The following is a 22268-nucleotide window of genomic DNA, read 5'->3' on the forward strand; positions in this document are numbered from 1 at the left end:
GTAAATTTTAATTTCATCAGAATCCTCGTGCACATTCTCGTTGCCACCGCCAATCGTCTTAATTTCACTTTTAGGAATCGTCACATTAGTTGGTTCTTCATCTGCCTCTATGGTTTTCACTAGGTTTGACGCTATGGTTTTATTTTTATTCTCAGCCATTACACTCTTAACGGCGTTGCGCAGTTGAACTAAAGTCGCGTCTTCGCCAAAATAAACTTCGTTTGCTTTTAAAATGTCAATTAACTCAGTTTTTGATTTTTTTAGAATAACACTATATTCCATCGTAGTCTTGCTTTATTATAACTTTTTTGGGATATACCCCACACCTGGTTTTTGTAACAATTTTATATATTCTTTATTAACGATGTTTCTCCTTCAACTTCTCGATCCAAAGTCCTTTCTTCTTGCTCCTCGATCACTTATCTACATTCGATATATCGATGATACTATCGTTCATTCTTAAATCTATTCAATTAATTCTATCGATATTTAGTTATTTAGTATTTACAATTATATACAGTTTACAAGATATTATTCTACAAATTAGGAGATATTTCCGCACTCCAATCTGCCCATTTTCTTAACCGACATGCCTCTACTATTCCTTCATACGGAATTTGACTAATTTGGCAATTTTCAATGTCTGTTAAAACGTATCTATCATTTGGTAAAATTCGTTTAATGACGTATGGGCCCTTATATTTAGGTACAAATTTCTTATTTGTGCCGATTGTGGTGTCAATGTTTCTCATCACAACAAAATCGCCTTCTAAAAATTCTACGTGGCTCTTATGATTTTTCTGAAAATGTTCTTCGCTTCTTCGCTGACACTGTTCTATTTTATTTAAGGAGTTCTTACGAACGTTTTCTAAATCGCATTGTGCCATATCAGTTCTATCATCTAAATATTCCGTTAATGCATCAATATTACAACCTCTCTGTTGAACTCCAAATAATAATACTGAAGGTAATTCTTTCGTTGTTGAATGTACTGAATTTTTGATGGCATATTCGGCCTTTACAAGAAGCTTACTCCAATCTTCATGCTTAATTGGTTCAGTTATCCTAGCTAACATCGCTTTCACTGTTCTATTAACTCTCTCCACCTGACCGTTTGCTTGAGGTGATGCAGTTGCTGTTCAATATTATTTTCTAACAAAAATTTTGCAAACTCCAAGGACGTAAAACATGTCCCTCTATCACTAATAATTCTACGTGGGCTACTATAATATTGAAAATATTTTGAAAAACAAGTGTTGACTTCTTTTGTTCTCGTTGTGTTCACAGGGAACAATTTAACAAATTTAGTAAATCCGTCAATGATAACTAATAGATGTTTCTTTTTCGAAATAACGGAGGGCAGTGGTCCAAAGTGATCCACATGTAATGTGTCAAAAAGAATTGGTCGTTTTGGTATATTGTGCAATGTTCGATTATTAGCATGTGTGGGTACTGTAAACATAATACACTTTAAACAATTTCCAATAAACGATTCTATCTTAGACTTCATATCCGGAAACCAATAGTGTATCATTATTTCTTTTATACATTTCTCTGTACCTAAATGACATAAATTCTCGTGAACTCTCCTGATTACATGGTTTTCCATTTCAGCTGGTACATTTAATAATTTTATATCATTTTCACCTAATCTATAAACAATTCCATCGCTTAAAACGAACTTCTTTACATCTCCATGTTCTAATTTTTCTTTTAATTTTACTATAAGACTATCTCTATTTTGCGTTATCTGAAGCTGAAGGTTTATGTCATCACTGTCAATTACTGAAACTATTTTATCCTTATTTTCACTTTCTTGTATTGTCACTACTGGTTCATATTCAAAATCTTGATTAAAGGCTGAAGGATATCTACTTAACGTATCCACATGGGTCATGTATTTTCCACTGCGATGTTTAAGGGTATAATTATAGTTAGCTAATTCTAAGGCCCATCTGGCAATATTAGAATTAAGGCGTCCTTTTCCTAGGCATAAAACTACTGCATTACAATCGGTTACTATATTAAACGGAATTCCTTCTAGATATATTCTGAATTTTCGTAATGAATAAACTACTGCTAATGTTTCCAATTTAAAACTTTCATACCTTGCCTCTAATTTTGTTGCTCTTTGTGAAAAATAAGCTATTGGATGAAACTTATTATCATCTTGTTTTTTTAATAAAATTCCACCAAATCCTTCACTACTTGCGTCACAATGCAATTCTCTTTCTCTGTTGGGATTATAAAGAGCTAACATCGGAAAAGAAATTAATTTCTCGCGAAGATATTCAAAAATATTGATGCAATTCTCGTCGAGTTCATACTTAGAGCCAGCTTTTGTGAGTTCTTGGTTTTGCTAATGGTTTTGCTATTTTCGAGTATGCCGGAATAAATCGCCTAAATTAAGAAAATAATCCTAAACACTTTTGCATACCATGGCGATCCTTTGGAATCGGAAGATGTTTAATAGTCGATGTGTGTTCATGATTCGGACTTATCCCTTTTCCACTAAGTGTGTATCCTAAAAATTCGATGCTTTTATAAGCAAACTGACATTTACTTATTTGAATTTCTAATCTATATGCTGCCAGAATTCTTAATACTCTTCCTACAGTTACAAAATGTTCACTCAATGTCTTAGAACCGATAGCAGTATCGTCTATATAAACTACTACATTTCCTTCGCGTATCAATGGTTGCAGAATAAAATTTATAAATCTCATAAAGGCATTCTTGTATATTCGTTTTGACCAGAGGGTGTTACAAACGCTGTGTACTGAACTGAACTCTCTGCTACTTTCACCTGATGATATCCGCTCTTCAAATCTAAAAGTGTGAAATATTGATTCCCTTCTAATCTTTCTAAACAGTCATCTATGAGCGGCAATGGATATCCATCACGGATTGTTATCTTATTGAGTTGTCTATAATCCACACACATCCGTTTTTCTCCAGATTTCTTCTTAACCAGTACAATAGCTGAACTATAAGGTGAATTACTTTCTCGTATAAATCCTTTTCTTAACAATTCATCAATTTTGCAATCTACTTCCTTTTTCTCCTGATATGAAAGTCTTATCGGAACAGAGCGAACAGGTTCTTCTGACTTAAGTCTTAGCCTCATTTCATAACTATGTTGAATCGCTGGAATGTTGTGTAAATCTAAATAATTTATTCTTATTATTTCAATGAGTTCACTGCGATTACTATTATTTAACTTCGGCTCAATGTTAAAATCTTCATCATCCTTAAATATATCAATATTATATATATATGGTAAGCTCTTATATTCTCTATCTATTTCAATATCCTTATCAAAATCACTTTTCTGAAATCTCTGTCTAGTTTCTAATTTATTTATGGGTTTACAATTTTTTGATCTACTCGCTGGATCACTATCAATATCAAATATATTCACTGGTTCCCTATCAATATGGAATCTATTTACTGGTTCACTATCCAAATTCGATCTATTCAATTCAATTTTCAATCTATGCAATGGGTCACTATCATTGTTCAATAAGGCACTATCAATATTCAATAAATCACTGTCAATATTCAATAAGTCACTGTCAATATTCAATAAGTCACTATCAATATTCAATGGGTCACTATCAATATTCAATAAGTCAATTTCTCTTCTTCCTCTTATCTTGTCTTTAAAAATTAATTTTATTCCAAATTTGTTCAAGAACTGTCGACCTAAAAGAACATGAGTTGCTACATAATTGTCGGGTACAACAAAAAATGATATTTCTTCTTCTATGTTTTGAAAATTAAGTTTAACAAAAATTTTTCCAAATGTATTTATTCGAGATCCATTTACACCGCAATATTCTGTTGGGCTCAATACGTCATTAAACTTTTTAAATGGTATCGCTGTGCGCTGGATTAAATTAACGGCGCTGCCGGTATCAAACATGGCAGAAAGGAACGTCATATTACTATTTTGTCTTTTATCAGTGCAAAATTATACTCCTACCTGGTTAAATATAGGAATAAACGTATTGTTCTCCTCCTCATCTCGTATCAACTGGTTGTTGGTTGCTCCCACGACTCTCGGATTAGTTTTCGGCTGCTGTTGACAATCCTTGATCCTATGCTGAAGGGATCCACAACGGAAACAGGATCCTTTCTCGCGCTTTGGTGCAGTACAAGATGAAGCGTAGTGTCCATGTGCCGAACAATTAAAGCAGCGTATTTGACCTCTTTCTCCAGCGAAAGCGATTCCCGTGCGAATGGTCGACGTTTTGGGAACCTTCCGTAGATTTTCATATTTCCGAGCCATCTCCTTCAATTGTCCAATTGTGGTTGCTGAGTACAATAGCGCGATATTGGATGACCGATCTCGAAAACCGTCAATTATGAATTGTACTGCTAACTTTTCATCAATATCTGCACGCATAGCAATTTCCTCCATTTGAAGTATGTAGCCCATGACGGTGTTCTTGTTAGGATTAAAGATGGTATCCTTCAGAAGCAATACGATATCGGCTGTTGAATTTCCATGGCCAAATGTCTTGAGAAAACTTTCTTTAAATGTAGCGTAGAATTCGAATGGTCAACACGCAAGAACAGGTCGGCATCTGTTCCTGGTTTCATCAGCATTCGGACACAGCGAAGTTGAAAAATTGTACTATCATTTACTCCTCTGCAAACTCTTTCGAAGCCCGAAATCCATTGGAATGCTTCTTCATTTTTAGTGGCGGAGAACGGAACCATGAGTTGCTTAGCCATTTGGAAGTCATCCGTCATCTTGCTGTCGTTCTGCATCAACTTTGCCAGTATCTTCTTCTTCTCGGCCACCCTTATTGCAGCGTCGAGTGCTTCCTCTTCTTCTTCCAATGTACTATTGATCTGGTACTATTGATCTCGCTAGCGTTTTGGCAACCGGCGTCCAATGCAAGCTTACGCAGTTGTCGAAGCGTTGCGCTTGTTGGGAACTCAATTTCATTGGCCTTCAGCCAATCCGCAATCTCCGATTTATTCATGGCCAATTGGTCGGGCACGCTATTTTAACTTTGTGAAAAGAAAAACGTGTGTATTGTCGGCTACGTCGAAATATTGATGTAGGCGGGTGCATAGAAGGTTGCTATCCCACTTCTGAAGTTGTTACCACTGTTTAGGTTTAAGATGTCTTTTAATTCTTTTGATTTTTAATTGTGTTTTATTCTGTTTATATGTTATCTCTCTCGTGTCCAATAATCAAGTGTCCGTAGACCTCTTCTTTACATAATCTCTACTTCTCTCATCTAATGCTAAATACTAAAATACTAAATGCTGAATACACACTACTAAATACTAAATGGTAAATGGGATGGTACTTATACCATCCCTGCTAACAAAAGGAATATTTACGCTCGGCAGGGCCTTAAGAATAGGGAAAGTAGGTTATATAGGGATGTGTATTTTAATTTTTAAATTGTTATACCCGTTACTCGTAGAGTAAAAGGGTATACTAGATTCGTTGAAAAGTATGTAACAGGCAGAAGGAAGCGTTTCCGACCATATAAAGTATATATATTCTTGATCAGGATCAGTAGCCGAGTCGATCTGGCCATGTCCGTCTGTCCGTCCGTCTGTCCGTCCGAATGAACGTCGAGATCTCAGGAACTACGAAAGCTAGAAAGTTGAGATTAAACATACGGACTCCAGGGACATAGACGCAGCGCAAGTTTGTCGATTCATGTTGCCACGCCCACTCTAACGCCCACAAACCGCCCAAAACTGCCACGTCCACACTTTTGAAAATTGTTTTGATATTTTTTCATTTTTGTATTAGTGTTGTAAATTTCTAACGATTTGCCAGAAAACTTTTTGCCACGCCCACTCTAACGCCCTCAAACCGACAAAAACTGTCAGTGTTGAAGATTCTCCTTCGCACTTCCACTAGCTGAGTAACGGGTATCAGAGAGTCGGGGAACTCGACTATAGCGTTCTCTCTTGTTTGTTTTTATTCTTTTAAGATTTTAGAAAGGGCGAAGATTGGGGCAAGGGTAAATTTTAAACATGAGCAATTTTCATTTCCATTTAAAATTTATTTTTGGTAAACAATGGACTTGGAAACAAGTAGCGCCGCATGAGCTTAATCTTTGATTTTCTTTTGCGGCAGCTGCTTCCTCATTTATGTAAAACAATTTAAATTACTCACTTTGGATTTCCCACGATGAAGCGCTTCAAGTGGTTGCCTGTGAAAGGGAAATCAGCTTACACCGCCTTTTAATCCTAAGAGAGCTATTTATTTTCGATCTGCTCTTTTGGACTGCTCTCCTACTGTGGTACTCTCTCTCTTCTTTTTACTTCATTCTGTACTCACGCCAGTTTAGGCGGGTTCTTGCTTATGTGGGAGAAGGAAGGAAAATGGGATAAAGGGAGAAGGAAAGAAACGAAAGGAATTGCCCTAAATGAATACTATTTCTCTTACAAAATAACTTAAATTAGTTTCCTAACAAAAGGCGGAATTTATTTTTTCGATCGGAATAACTTTTGATGATCTGCTTGTCTGGTTGCCGATCTGCTTAACAAGCAGTCGGTCAGGTGTAAAGCGGTAAAGCGGTGTAAGGTAAAATATGTATAGATGAAGATAATATAACGATTAAATAAGGTTTTTGCGCTTAACGGTGGCGCTGCTGACTAATGAAATCCAGAAATAGACCTCCTGGTCGGCAATTTATGCTTCCCTCACTGGTCTCACTGGCCTCAATGGTTATTTTTTGGAATATAATATTCTCCTAGGTGCCACCTGTAATTTTATGACCCTAACAAAAAAAATCTAAACCACAACACACGCACAAAACTTACCCTCTAGGGGTTGGCACTAAAGTTAACGAAATATAAATTTTCCGATTCACTGGGTTTTCTTCTCGATCGAAATTTGTAAGTTTTGGTTAAATTGTCAATTTCTCTTTTTTTTTTTGTATTTTTGAGAGATCACTATATTTTATTTTTGGATGGCTCGGACGCACTTACGTGTTCGCTGGCTTAAACTCAATTAATGCTCAGTGGCTACCGCTTCGGGTCGGGACCCCGAGTCTGAACTCCAAAAATGCAGTTGGAGAAATGTTCTATATGACAGCCTAATTAACATTTTTCCCGACCTTAACAACGACCTAATTAAGTGCCTACTTTTAGGCCGAGATCAACGACAAGCTACCTTACACGCTGCAATAATCGATTGATATCATGCTGTCTCTTTCGATGCTATTCTTGAAGCGGACAGTTAGAGCAAAACAAAAACATGAATAAATTTGAATACCTAGACCAATTATGAGAAAGTAATGATACAATTAACGTCAAAATTTGGACTTTTATTTTTTTATTTTTGGCCTATGGGGGGAACCACTCTGCACATTGTGAAACACATAGAGGAATGCTTCGGTAATCGTAATTTTTTTTCGAATTCGAATTCGGCCAAATCTTTTGAATTCGTATTTAGGTGCTCTGGTTTTCGCAAAATATTTGCTTTCGGAATGTTTCGTTTCTCATCGCTTCTTGCTCAAACCCCTGTTTTATTTTTTGTTGTCAAAATCAAACAACGTGAAAAAATTACTTTTATATTTGCAATTGCTGGTTTTGAAGCCAGGAGAGCAGAAATTGGAGGGCTTGATAAAATCCAGAGCTGCCACCTTTTTCACAGATTTAATTACCATGTTCGCAATTACTTTTTTACTGCATTTCGACCATTTAAGTAATTAAATTAAATATCATAATTTACAAACAATACTTTTGGCCCTCCTTTAAATTAATGCATAAATTCATTTATATTTTATTACTATTTTGCCCTGCCTGTTTCGTTTCGCCAACAGTATGGCAACCTTCGCGATAGCTTTTGGCGACGACCCCTTTCCAAATCGAAAATTGTTGTTGCCGACGGCAACATTTTGTTTGGAAAATCTCAGGTGGGGCAGAAATAAATGCTTTATAAAATAACTAACTGGCAGAATGATCTTGTGGTAATGTGGAATAATCATCAATAGACCACTGTATTTAACTATTTATTTCCCTTAGTAAATAAGATCTGATTTGATATAATCATTTCGGCCAGACAAAAGTGCCCATTTTACAAATCGAAAAATTCTTACGAACTCAAAAAACTTGAGCACCAATTTTTCGATTTCAAATCGATTTGTTTTACACTTACCACTATTTAATGTTTTTTTAATATTACTCCTTTTTTTATTTCTAGGAACTCTGTAAATACATGCGGGGAGAACTTAATGCAGAGCGTGAACTGCACATAATTCAGTATATTATTGGATTGGGCATTGAGAGGGAAGAATTACGAGACGAAATATTTATTCAATGCATTCGTCAATCAAGAAACAACCCAAATATTGATTGGACAGACAGAATTTGGCTAATTTTGTGTCTTTCCATTGTTGCTTTTCAACCGAGTAAACTTCTATTCAGGTAAGGAAGCGTTGTGTTTTAATATAAATTGAATTAATATATATCAAGATCAAATATAACATAAAGTATCGTAAAATGTTGATTAATTCTAACCACATGCAACTTCAAAGAATTTCTTCAGAATTAAATAGTGAAAAATGAAAATTTGCACCGTTTCTGGATATAGTTTTGCGAGTAATAAACATGGTCTTAAAGATCAATACAAATTTGTCCGGGAAGGTCCCGCTCCAATAGAAATATCTTTCCTAAGTGAGTTTGACATGTCGCGGAATGGTGTTTCAATCAGCACTTGGCCGTCTTCAAGAGGAACGCATTCGTTCATTTCGCGCTGTGAAAAACCAAAACTGTGTTGTGCAAAAAATTATTAACAAAAGTGTACCGCATTGAGTCTTTGTTAATAGAGCATTGTCTCGTAATTGTAAAATATTTGATACGGAAAACTCGGTTTGGGCTTAAAATGAATCCCCAAGTGATATGGACTTCTACAGAGCCAAAGCCCAATCTGTGTTGGGGCAAATGAACTCGATGAAGTTTTATTTAAGCGCTGATTTGCCTAATCAGTTTGGTGATGCTGACTTAGAGGACCGCGAGAGGAATGGATCCATTCCCTTAACTTGGCGTTTGATTCATTTAAATTTTCCGCAGTTTTCATGGATGTGAAGTCGAAACTAAACCGAGGATTAGCTGCTTATCGGAAGTCCCAATTGCTGGCAGCAACCGCTGCCAATTTCACATATATTACCATTATTAACAATGCGGATCTTTCTTTTTGAACTAGATTGCCAAATTTGGATCTTGCGCGTTTTCATGGATCCTATTACAATTGGCCGGCTTTTTTCGAAACTTTTACCACGTCATCAGAAATGATCATGAGCTAAGTGATATTGAAAAAGTACAATATCTACGGTTTAGGCATCGTCGCACTGGAAACCATAAGCTCGCTCGAACCCCCGAATGACAATTATAAACAGGCTATGAATTAACGGATTAATCGATTTGATAATAAAGTTTTACACCTTAAGGTACACGTTCAGGCAATATTTGGATTAAAAAGTGTCAAGAAGGGATCATCAAAGGGACTTCGGAAGCTCAGTGATTGTATGAATTCGCATCTACGGGCAATTCAAACCCTGGCCACTGCGCAAAAAATTTCGGATGGACTTCTGATTCACGTCTTTACTCGATAACTGGAACAGGGGACACGGGAAAATTGGGAAAAGGATTTTTAAATTAATGATCTGTCTACCTGGGATACTATGGAGTCGTTTTTGGAGAAAAGGCCAGCAGGTGGAAAAAAACTTGCACAAATATAACCAAAATATATCCGAATTGCTTCTGCTACTAACTTAATTCAACCAGGTTGTTTATTTTGCGAAAGATTATTATTTGCCAAAGTGCTCTCAATTTTTTAATTTGAGCCGGATTTTAGATTTAGGGAAGCAAAGAAGTTGCACTTTTGCCTTAACTGTTTGCGCAGGGGACATAGTTTGCAGCAATGCAAGACGACTCACTGCATATATTGTTGCATATCATTGCATATGAATCATGACCTATCCGAACCATCCACCTCATTTTCAACTCCGTCATGTGACCCAAACTTGAGCTCTCAGCCATTGCCATCTACTTCATCAACATTAGTATCATGCTTCTCGCTTAGCTATTCAACTGAATTTGAATCCTAGAAGTTCGCAAACCTTGATTTCTGGGATCTCAAAATCTTCCATGATTTCTGATAAGGCAGTAGATTTACTTGCACAATCACGGATGCAAGCTATCGTGCTTTATTCTCAGCGGTTGTGACAAAGCAACCATCGGTACCACAATTCTTTTTGACTTTCCATGGCGTACATGAGGAGGTGTTGATGGATCTGCTAAAACGACTTCTGCTAGCCCTGTAAAGGTCTTCTAGCAGTGCCAAAAATTCAGAAAAAAATCTTTAATATACTGCTTTGCTTTCGATTTTTTAAAATGGTTCTTTGTGGAAATACCTGTAAGATGTACCTTTGTGTGCGTGTTTCGTACCTGGATGACTTTTTGCAGTGTATCGTTTGGCGAGAGAACTCCGCGGATGAGTTAAGTGTTTTTAAAATGACCACTGTGACTTATGAAACCAAGCCAGCTGCCTTCTTCTACCGTCCAATCATCGACCCACCAAGCGGATTACATTGTCAACAATATCCAAATTTAATGATTGTTCCAAAATCTTAGATCTTTCCGCAATGTCTATGGAGTGCTAACGTGGATTGGGATGACGCATTGCCAGAGCCAATTCTTTCGTCATGGGGGGAGTTGACCTCACAGCTATCGGACGTACAGAACTTAAAATTTCAACGGTTCGCAATGCAGCCTAGGGCTTCCGTTGAGTTGCATGGATTCTACAATGCTAGCATATCAGCTTATGGAGCGTGCTTATACGATCAAATGCGATCAAAAACGTATGGAGAATCGAAAGTCAATTTGCTATGTGCCAAGTCAAGAGTAGCTCTACTATAGGCCTTAACAATTCCAAGATTCGCGAGGATGTGCCCCGACAGAATTGCTGGGGCATTTCATTTGGACTAATGGGCTTTCATTCCTTTCGTATAGCTTGACGAATTGGCCGTCCCTGTTGCATGCAGTAAAGGATTTGCCAGAGCGCCGTTTTGCGGCTCTAATTGGAACCGTGTGCATTGACCACTCATCGAACTTTAAATTCCTCAGTTGCAGCGCGTATTTGCATACATTCATCGTTTCATTTCAAATTGCAGAGAGTGCTCCGCACTTCAGTGATTACTGGAAGGCTGCTGTTAAGTCGGCTAAATTGAAATACTACAGAGTAGAAGTGTGTGTGAGATTTCTGCCATCCTGAACTCCTGTCCACTTTCAGATGCTGAAAGTCATGAGGTGCTATCGCTGGCGCATTTTCTAAAGGGTCCCAGCTACACAACATTTAATCTTCGCGAAGGCCGCCTCAGCAGATGGCAACGGGTGCCCCAGATTCAACAACACTTCTGGAAAAGATGGAGACGCAGTACTTGTCCCTACTTCAAGTAAAGAGCAAGTGGCACGTCGATAGGTCTAACATCAAGGTTGGAAGCATAGTTTTGCTAAAGACCACCGTTGAGATGGCAGCTTGGGCGCATCCAGGAATTCATATTCGGCGGTGATGGCGTCATCAGAGTAGCTATGGTGCGTACAGCTACGGGTCTAATCAAGAGAGGAAACTTGTACAGTCGACGGCAGCGGTTTTTAGTGGATAAACATTATTGCTGGCCTCAAGATGATAAACCTGCAGTTTACAGTTGGCACCAGAGTGGGGTCGGGGTAGACCGCGAGTGGCCCGCTGAGGCAGGCAATGGGCGGTCAGCACACTTCCTTTGGCACACTGCGGTTGTTTCTTTTTCTGCTGCCGCCGTCGCTCTGTCGTTGTTGTCGATTTGGCGTTGGTTATTATATCAGTTCGATGCTGTCGTTGGTAAATTTATGGGTTAGCCACTTGAATTGCTGGTACAATGTGGATGGCTAGAGAGTGGTAGAGGGAAGGGGGTATTTGGTTGGTTAACTTATATAATATATATTACACTTTTTTGGTATATTTTTTTGTTTTGAATTTATTTTGCTTCGAATAAAATATATTTTTGTGTATGCTTATGAACAGTTTTATTTTTTGTTGATATTATTTCATATTATTATGTCTTCTCTTTCTTCTATCTTTTCCACCTTAAAGGGTCCTTTATATGGGTAATTCTCTGCTGTCGCACGCGACTTTTGTACGCATTCAAACTAAAAAAAAACATGTACCAAGACATCATTTTAATTTTAAATAAAATAGCTCTTGGTTAGCATTATAATTGGTGTTAAGGTCGATTTCAAACAATTGTTCGTTTTCAAGATAATGACAAAAATGTAAGATATTCGCACGCGACACAGACAAAAGTAACATTTTCGGTAACCAGTTCAAGCACTGATTTTTGCGAAATTTGATGAAAGATTTTAATACAATTAATTTTAATGTATTATATATCAATTCATCCTAATAATGTATTTGAGCTGACTTAAAAATATTAAGTAGTTCTTTTTTTAATTGAATTTTAATCACTGCCGCACGCGACATTTTCTTCTATCATATTTTTAAAATTGTTTTATACTTTTTAAGTAAATTAGAAGAAATATAATGCATTTAAATTTTTTTTAATATAGTTCACTATTTTTTTATTTTTAAAATTAATTTCAGACTTAACAAAATATCTTCAGTAAAGTTAAAAATATTTACACATTCTTCTCATATGAAAAACTTAATTATCTAACTAAAATTATATAGTTAAAGAAGTCAAAAACAATATTTTAAATGAATATGCTGTTCTAGCAGCTTTGGTCTGTTGGCCATTGCAACAAAACCAATGCATCTGGCTTTTCCACGTAATTCTGGCCTTTCGCATTCTTTCCTTGTTCTTTAATTTCGGCATTTCCATTTTTGATTTATCATTTTTTAAATTTTCTCTCCAACGTTTTCAATTCAATTTGATTTTCTCCTTGCCCTAATTCATCTGCATTAAATAAAAGTTTTTAAACAACGCACGCGACTCGGCTTTGCATCGAAATATTTCAAAATGTGTTACGATTAAATGTCAAAAATACTACTTCAATTTACTTTATTTTTTATACATATACGTGAAAAATCCCCACTTATATAGACTTTGAATTTTTTGGCGGCGGTTGTACTTTCTGGAGAATTTCCTATATTTAAAATCCAGTTTATATCCTACTTCATGTTTTAATTCAACTTTATCCCCAACTGCTATTGCTATTTTATTTATTTATTTAACAAAATTAAATCTAGTATACAATACTAAACCTAATAAATTTAATGAGTACTAGCTACGGGGGCCTTCGACTCGAAACTTGTGGGTTATTACTTTATATAATACAGTTAGCTTTTTGGACAAATATGTTAATTTTTAAGATATTTACAAAAGAGGGGTTACATAAACAAATTGAGTGACTATGTGTACCAAATATTATAGATCTAATTGAGCGCAATGGACTGCAGGCGTCCAGAATATGGTCAACGGTAAGCTCGTCCCCGCATAGTTGGCAAGTTGGTCGCGCCGTTCCCGTCAGTATGTGTTGGTGTGTGGACTGTGTGTGCTCGATGCGTAAGCGGATGAAGGTCGCGCATTCCAGTTTGTGTATGTTCGGTGGTGGCTTGAAACTGATGCAATTTGGGTTTATAATCTGGTACCTGTGCATGAAGAGTGCCCATTCGGAGAGTTTCTTTTCTTTGAAGTAGAGCTGAATACGACTTTGTATATCCTTGCAGTTAAACGGAGTGAATAGGATTGATGGTCTAAGTCTCATCTCTTGTGCGGCTTTGTCAGCGAGTTCATTTCCATGGATTCCTTGATGACTGGGAACCCAGAGTAAGGTGATTTTTGTTGGATGAGAAATTAGAATGTGGCTAATTTCTTGTGATGTGGGGTCATTGTGATTCCAGTTGCGTGTAGCGGAAAGAGAGGAGAGGCTGTCTGTGCAGATCACAGATTTACCAGCGTTTTTGGAGGCGACTTGGCAAAAGCTTCAGCTGTGAATAGGGAGTTGTACGACGGGAGCCTACCTCCTGCAATTATTTTACGGTTGCAGTCTACAACCGCAAACGTGGTTGAGTCGGTGACTTTAGAACCGTCGGTGAAAATCCAGGTTTTCTCACCAAGATCTTCTTGTGCACTCAAAAAACGTTTTTAGTATTCTAAGCGGAATGTATCCTTTTTAGCAGCATTGTAAATTTGAAAGTTTATGTTTGGCTGTTTGGAACCCTAATGAGCTGGGGATTTGAAAGACCTCCTGGGCTTAGGCAGGGGAGGTCAAGTTCCTTGATGTAGTTTGCGCAACGTCTTAGAGTGGATATGCATTTAAATTTCCGTTTTTGCTTGAAAATAGCTCCGAGGTTTTTGGTTAACGGGGGGTTCGACGTGGTGTACAGCTTCGGGATAAGCATCATTGTAGTTTCTTCTACGCGTGATTGAATACTCGGTAGACTGGATACTGCCAATGTGCACGCTACTGGAGATGTGGGAAAAGCGTGAATGGCGCGACGAACCGCTCCGTGATATGGGGCTTGTAGCTTTTTTGAGTGCGATTTAGCACACCAACAGAAGATTGGTAGACTATAGTCAATTTTGGATAGCATTAAAGCGCGCGTAATATCTATGAAAGTCTTAATGTGTATGCAGCAATATTTAGATTATAAAAATCAAACTCTGAAGGCAAACTCTTCGGCGATATTAAAGGACCCAGTTAGAGTACCTGAGTTGGAATTGATGTATTTGAAAGGTGTGGGAGGGATGCGTTTTATATCAGACCAGACTTTTTTTGTGGAGGATAATGGGGAGATTCTGGAAGTAAATTGTTCATGAGAGTTTCGCTTGGGCGAAAGTACGGCTTTTTTGAAAAGGGCGTTTGCTTTTTTGTATCTGATGAGGCTTGAATCATTCATATTGGCTTTGTAGGAGGATAACAAACGCTGCTTCTGGTCCCTAAGCTGATGAAGCTCAGGGTTCCACCATGGCACTTTGTCTTTGTGGATCACTCTTTTCGTTTGGGGAATGCTGCAGTTTGCAGCTGCTCGTATGGCTTTCGTCATTTGTGCTACTTGCTGATTTAGCAACCGTCAGTCCAATTTACTGCAGATTTTTGGCAATTTTCATCAAAGCGTTTCTAGTTTGCTAGGTCTGTCTTGTACTTGGGAAGGGGTATAGTATTATCAGGGTGGGTAGGCGTATCTATGTGGATGATAATGGGAAAGTGGTCACATCCATGGAGGTTATCTGATGTAGACCAGCTACACCTATGGGCTATCTGTGGAGATATTAGAGAGATATCGATGTGAGTGAAGGTGTTGTGAGTTGAGAGGTGAGTCGGGGAACCGTCGTTAAGGACAATTAGGCTGTTTTCATGAATTACTCTTTCGATTTCTTGACCCCTTGTGTTTGTGCGCGGCGAGCCCCATAGAGGACTCCACAAGTTTAGGTCACCGAGGAGTATGGAAGATCCATTAAGATTTTGAAGTATTTCTTATATGTCAGCAGATGAAAATGTTTGGTTTGGTGGGATGTACGTATTAATGATATTAATACCCTGATCCAAATTAAGCTGCAATGCGGAGCAAAGAATGTTGGACTGTATGTCATGGTATGGATGTGTGACGTTCCTTTTAATGAGAACAATGAGAACCAACGCCTTGTTTGGCTGCCGTATTTTGAGGAAAATTGTGAAAGTAAACAGTCTTTGGGGCAGATAAAGATTTTGAAATTGCATGGAAGGTGGGTTTCCTGCAAGAATACAATGTCGGGTGCATGGTCTTTTATTAGTAGTGTCAGTTCGTTATAATTATTAAAAATACCGTGGGTTTGAGGTGTGTTTGCAAAATAGTGATTGTCATGATTCAATTTTATTTAATATTCGTATTTATTTGAGGTGTGTATGAGTTTGCGTGTATAAAAAAATGAGGGTGAGGAGGATCGGGACTAAGAGTCGAGTTCATCCATAGTGTCGTCTGAGTCTGTTGTGCTGAATGTTTTTTGTAGGTTTGAGGTGTGAGAGATGTGTGAGGTGTGTGAGGTGATAGATTCGTTAGAGTTGGATCTTGAGGTCATATCGTTTTTGTTGGTTTGTCCGATCAGAGCATTAGCTTCCGATCGAAGGGCGCGGGATTGTTCCCTATATATTTTCAGTTTACTTGCTGGGCTTAAGTAAGATAAGTCATTTTTGGCAGAAGTGCTTGGTGAGGTAGTTTGATTCTCTTTGGAATTCAAAGTATTGGCATGAGAAGAGGAATGCGTTTGTAAAAGAGGAGTTGGTCATTTTGTCAAGCTGGTGGGCAAGTCGGTGTTCGTAATCGTGTCTGTTTTTCGAGTTTTTGTGATATGAGCAGCAGAAGCTGGGTTTTGGTTTGCGACGGTCGAGTAGGTAAGCGTGGAATTGGTTGTTGTGTTTTGTTTTTGTTTTAGGATTATGCGAGCTTCACGAAAACTGAATTTTTTGCTTGTTTTGATGTGGAGAAGTTTTTTTGTGTTTGATATTGTGGACATTCGGGTGAGAAAGCTGGGTGTTCGCCTGTGCAGTTTGCACAGAAAATGCGAGTGCGGGGCACGGGAAGATGGGGAGTGAGATTGCATGATACTCAGGCGGCTGGGTTCTTGCAGTGCTTTGATGTGTGTCCTAATAATTGACAAGACTACATCTCATCGGGTTGGGTATATATTCTGTAACCTTAACTGTGTGCCAGGAAACGATTAGTTTACTGGGAAGAGTGAAGCGGTCAAATGTTACGAGAATTTTACCAAATGGTTTGGAAGTGCCGTCGATCAATTTGGTGAACTTAAAGACGCTGTGTAAATTTGAGATTTTAGTTCCTCAATGGAACAATGGCAGGGTGCGTAAATGGTGCCTTTGACAAAGTTAAGAGTATTGTGGAGCTTGCACTCGATTTCGCATAAGCCGGGTAAAGAGGTCACCTTGATGAATTTGTCGCTAATTTCCCTGGAGTTGACAAGCAGGAGAAGATTACCATCGCGAAGATTAGAAGTGGATATGATGTCTTTGCTTATATACTTAAGGACTCTATGGACGGCGAAGCAGTTGTACTCGGATATGGTTTTCGGAGAGTTTTTTGATGAAATTACTAAAAATCTCAGATTCTTGCACTGTGTTTTAGGGAGGTCGGGGAAATCAACTGGTAATTTCTGAAAAGATCTTTTTTTCTTTGCTTTGGGGCTAACGCTGAGGCTGGCAAAGCGATTATCCCCAAAATTGGGTGGCCCGGGGGCCATGGTTGATAAGTTTATTGAAATAAAAAATTTGTTTATGGATTTTTCACGTGCGCGTTGAAAAGAAGATCAATGGAAAGGCGATAAGCTGGGCGATGGGATTTCGCGATAAGCAAAGCACTCACAATTGGATAGGCACAGACGTCCGCACTCGAAGAAGTCGGTGAATGTGATATTTCTATATTTGTTATACTTCAGTCGTAAATTGCCTTATTTTTATATCCGTTACACGTAGAGTAAAAGATTCCTTAAAAAGTATGTAACAGGCAGAAGAAAGCGTTTTCGACCGTTTCTGGCCATGTCCGTCTCACAGTGGCGCATTAGATACAGATACTGAATTTTAAGCAAATTGTCGATGACAACGGATCGTTGTCGCATTCCTATCGTATTCGACTCAAAAGGGTTGAATAAAAAATAATTCAAATCGGTTCAGTATTTTAGAAGTTATACGTGTTCAAAGTTGAACCTTTTTTGGGTTGCAAAAAAAGAAGGTATTTTTTGTAGAAAATTTGGACTTTGCGGTCGAATTTTAGGTAAAATATGTAACCGACCGGCTTGGTTATGGTCTCTATGGAAAGGGTCATCAAATCTCGGAAAAACCAAGGTGGAATAAATGTATAAAATATTTTTGCACGTGCAGGCATACCTCTTTTACCGAAGTACTAATTTTCACCTATTTTTCAACTTTGATGGAAAACAATGAATGGGATTCTACCGGATTCGGTGTTTGGCGGATGAGGTGTTGTTCTTGAATATGTTCTTTATCATAATCAAAAGAGATCGCGACCCCCATTTTTATACCCGTTACTCGTAGAGTAAAAGGGTATACTAGATTCGTTGAAAAGTATGTAACAGGCAGAAGGAAGCGTTACCGACCATATAAAGTATATATATTCTTGATCAGGATCAATAGCCGAGTCGATCTGGCCATGTCCGTCTGTCCGTCCGTCTGTCCGTCCGAATGAACGTCGAGATCTCAGGAACTACGAAAGCTAGAAAGTTGAGATTAAACATACGGACTCCAGGGACATAGACGCAGCGCAAGTTTGTCGATTCATGTTGCCACGCCCACTGTAACGCCCACAAACCGCCCAAAGCTGCCACGCCCACACTTTTAAAAAATGTTTTGATATTTTTTCATTTTTGTTTTAGTCTTATAAATTTCTATCGATTTGCCAAAAAACTTTTTGCCACGCCCACTCTAGCGCCCACAAACCGCCAAAAACTGTCAGTGCTGAAGACTCTCCTTCGCTATTCCACTAGCTGAGTAACGGGTATCAGATAGTCGGGGAACTCGACTATAGCGTTCTCTTTTGTTTGTTTTTAAAACATTAAATATGTACCATATTAGCATTTTCAGAGAAAACAAATGAAAAGTATTGGATAAAAATAGAGAAAACTGCCTCCAAAAACAATAATTTTCGAGTATTAAATCTACTATTTATCACTCCATATTGTATGACCACTTAATCGAAAGTTACTAAAATTACCTTTCATTTAAAAAAAAATTATGAAACTACCTCAACTGGTTCAAGAGTTATGATTGTTATTCACCTAAAGTATCTAATGCGCCACTGTGCGTCTGTCAGTATGAACGTCAAGATCTCAGGAACTACAAAAGGTAGAAAGTTGTGCATACGGACTCCAGAGACATAGACGCAGCGCAAGTTGGTTGACACATATTCCCACGCACAGATAGTCGGGGAACTCGACTATAGCATTCTCTCTTGTTTTAATAATAATATCTTTGCATCTTGGCCAAAGATTTTGTAATGCCTGTGTGTCCTTCTTGTATTGGATTATCATGTAATGTAGACAAGTTAACAACAAAAACGTTTAAATCCAGAACAATGAACGCCAATAAGCAAGCTTTAATCTGCAAGCTAAGCGTCTGCATAATTTCCTCACACGCCGAGCTGCCAAGTAGAGTTCGAAAAATCTGATTGGTAACAACTTCTGCTCCCACCAATGCAAGTGATTCCAAGAAGACTGCACCGATTTGACCAGCAAAACATCAGCCGATGTCGTGCCCTATTGGAAAGCTACGGAGCCGACGCCGATCCTCTGCCACCAAGGGCAGCGCAGCTCACAGCCAAAGACTCACAGCTTGCTAGGGACAGCTTAGGGTAATTCAGTTGCAAATTGGATTTATACAAATAAAGTCGTTCTTAACTGAACTCCAATATATTTTATTTTTTTACCTTGCTACCAGCAAAGTAATTAACTGACATTATATATATTTTTTTTTCATTTTTTACTTACTTAATACTATTAATGTTATTTTGCCCATATTTTGGAATACATCTTTTAAAATATTTTTAAAGATATTTTCCCATGGTGCCATTTTAACGTGGTTTATTTTATGTATACCGGCCTGCGTTTCAAGCCTTTGGAAAAATTAACCTAACTTGAAATCTCCATTAGTGTAAAAATCATCAAGGTTTTAACTTGAAGTGCTTTTCTTTTCAAATTTGAAGAAACATATCATATTGTTCACATGCAAGGTCTCTACCTTTCGTACTTTGTCGTATTTAATAACTGTAAATACTTTACATTTTTAAGCATATGATTTTTTAAATATTTTATTACTACTAAAAAATTCATATATAAAAATGCTTGCGAAGGCTGTAAGGCTTTTTTGTTTTTTTTTTTTTTCGCGCGAGTCCTACGGCCACACCTTCCGCCCAACCGAGCGAGGGGCGCTGCCGTGTATCGTACGGCTCGAATCGCGGGAAGATAGACGCGATATAGAAGACTGTAAAGGACGAGGAAATATATGTATACTAGTAGTAAGATCTAAGAATTCGTTAAGTACGTTAGTATTTATCGCTTTAAAAACGGCATAGAGTCAGAATTAGAGATAATAGGATAGAATCTATTATAGTCAGAACATAATACTCTGTAGGGATCATGCAACTCATAGTTAGATCTACAATGATTTAAAATTAGAGGTACGTAATTTCTAGTAAATCTGCTTGGAACAGTGCCTATGAATGCAAGTGTTCTCATTCTTTGGAAGGAATTTGGTGCTATTTTTAAACCAAATGGTTCGACAATGCCGTCGCTGTTGTGTTTTGTCGTGGTGTTGTGTATTCAGCAATTTTGCTTTAATGACGTCAGGCGATTATTATTCCACTAATTGTTCTTTTCTTTTCAACTTTGTATGATAATGGACCAACAATTTTTGGCTTTTTGTAATTCAGTTCTGTCAAAGATCCGAAAGCTTACGCTTCGATAATAAACAAGAGAGAACGCTATAGTCGAGTTCCCCGACTATCTGATACCCGTTACTCAGCTAGTGAAAGTGCGAAGGAGTCTTCAGCACTGACAGTTTTTGGCGCTGGTTTGTGGGCGCTAGAGTGGGCGTGGCAAAAAGTTTTTTGGCAAATCGATAGAAATTTAGAAGACTAATACAAAAATGAAAAAATATCAAAACATTTTTCAAAAGTGTGGGCGTGGCAGTTTTGGGCGGTTTGTGGGCGTTAGAGTGGGCGTGGCAACATGAATCGACAAACTTGCGCTGCGTCTATGTCTCAGGAGTCAGTATGCTTAATCTAAACTTTCTACCTTTTGTAGTTCCTGAGATCTCGACGTTCATACGGAATCCAAAGCTACCATAGAACGCACTACCACCACATATGCAAAGGCTTTGGAGGATAAGGCACTCACGGTCGATTCCCCTTTCACAGTTAGTTCCATTCATGGTGCTAACAGGGTTCGCCAGAAATGATTATTGAACATTTTTGGGAAAAGATCTGCGTTCTTTCTTTTAGACGCGCTGACACCTTTCGATGGTATTATAGGATTTGACCTTCTAGCTCAAGTGGGAGCGAAGCTGGACGCATAGAAAGGTACAACAAATTATGGTTCTGTTTCTGAAAAGCTGCAGCATCACAATTGCGACAATGTAAATTGTACTAACGTAAATGACGTCGCCGTACCGGAATCTGTAAAAGTTGAATTTCAAAACATGATCACAAACAGATCCACTGCCATTTAACACTTCTGTTGTTGTCACAATTCGCACAAGCGATGATAAGCCGGTATACTCCAAACTATACCCGCATCCCATGGGTGTGTCTGAGTTTGTTAAGCGAGAAATCGCAGATTTATTGCAGAAAGGCATAATTAGAACTTCAAGGTCGCCGTACTACAACCCAACATGGGTTGTGAACCATTCTGGGGAATAAGAATAAGCGTTTGGTCATAGACTTTAGGAAAATTAACGAAAAAACCATCGCTGACAAGTACCCAATGCCAAACATTCAAATGATACTGGAAAATTTAGGAAAAGCCAAATACTTTACAACGTTAGATTTAAAGTCCGGCTACCACAAAATATATATGGCCGAGCACGACCGCGAGAAGACATCTTTCTCGGTAAATGGCGGAAAGTATGAGTTTTGTCGATTACCGTTCGGTTTGAAGAATGCGGGAAGCATCTTCCAGAGAGCGATCGACGACGTCTTACGAGAACAAATTGGCAAATCATGCTCATGTAGATGATGTCATTATTTTTTCTAAAATGAAAATAACCATGTTAGGCACATAGGCAAATTTTTTCGGTCTAGCCAGTTACAACTTTGCTTCGTGAAAGACTTTGCGGCGATCGCAAGGCCTTTGACAAGCAAGGCCTTTCTATCAGCAAGCACATGTCCAAGAAGACTCCTATTGAGTTCGCTGATTTGCGGAGAGATGCATTCGAGAGGCTGAGAAATGTCTTGGCTTCCGAAGATGTAGTTCTCAGATACCCTGATTTCAGGAAGCCATGCGATCTAACAACGGATGCTTCCGCGAACGGTATCGGTGCGGTTCTATCGCAAGAAAAAAGACCTATCACAATGATCTCTAGAGCCTTCATAGAAAGCGAGTCACACTATGCCACGAATGAAAGAGAATTATTGGCCATATTGTGAGCTTTAGGCAAGCTACAGCACTACAGCTACAGAATCCAAATCCGAAGATAAAAAGATGGAAAGCGTCAGTATCATTTCAATATCATAACGCAAAAATTCATTACAAACCGGTTAAAGATAATCATGTGACCGACGC

The 22268-nt window shown here is 38.1% G+C and overlaps 2 protein-coding genes across 6 annotated transcripts in view; one reads left to right on the forward strand and one right to left on the reverse strand.

Moving 5' to 3' along the window:
- LOC122620870 (unconventional myosin-VIIa) overlaps nt 1-22268 on the forward strand; it is a 1106244-nt gene that overhangs the window by 658570 nt on the left and 425406 nt on the right. For all 5 annotated transcript variants that reach the window (XM_043798541.1, XM_043798540.1, XM_043798542.1 and 2 more), the window contains one exon: nt 8189-8412. In XM_043798541.1, the coding sequence (XP_043654476.1) occupies nt 8189-8412 (224 nt within the window). The remainder of the gene's footprint in view (nt 1-8188; nt 8413-22268) is intronic.
- Nucleotides 3712-5215, reverse strand: LOC122620874. Its single transcript, XM_043798547.1, has 2 exons — nt 3986-5215; nt 3712-3908 (listed from the first exon to the last, which is right to left on the reverse strand). Exons 1-2 carry the CDS (start codon nt 4439-4441, stop codon nt 3900-3902), a joined length of 465 nt encoding a protein of 154 aa, XP_043654482.1. The 5' UTR covers nt 4442-5215; the 3' UTR covers nt 3712-3899.

The sequence above is a fragment of the Drosophila teissieri genome, chromosome 3R (genome assembly GCF_016746235.2).
Source record: "Drosophila teissieri strain GT53w chromosome 3R, Prin_Dtei_1.1, whole genome shotgun sequence".
NCBI lineage: Eukaryota > Metazoa > Arthropoda > Insecta > Diptera > Drosophilidae > Drosophila > Drosophila teissieri.

Coding starts and splice junctions, on each gene's coding strand:
- LOC122620874 (XM_043798547.1), bottom strand. CDS start 4,441: ATGGGCTACATACTTCAAATGGAGGAAATTGCTATGCGTGCAGATATT.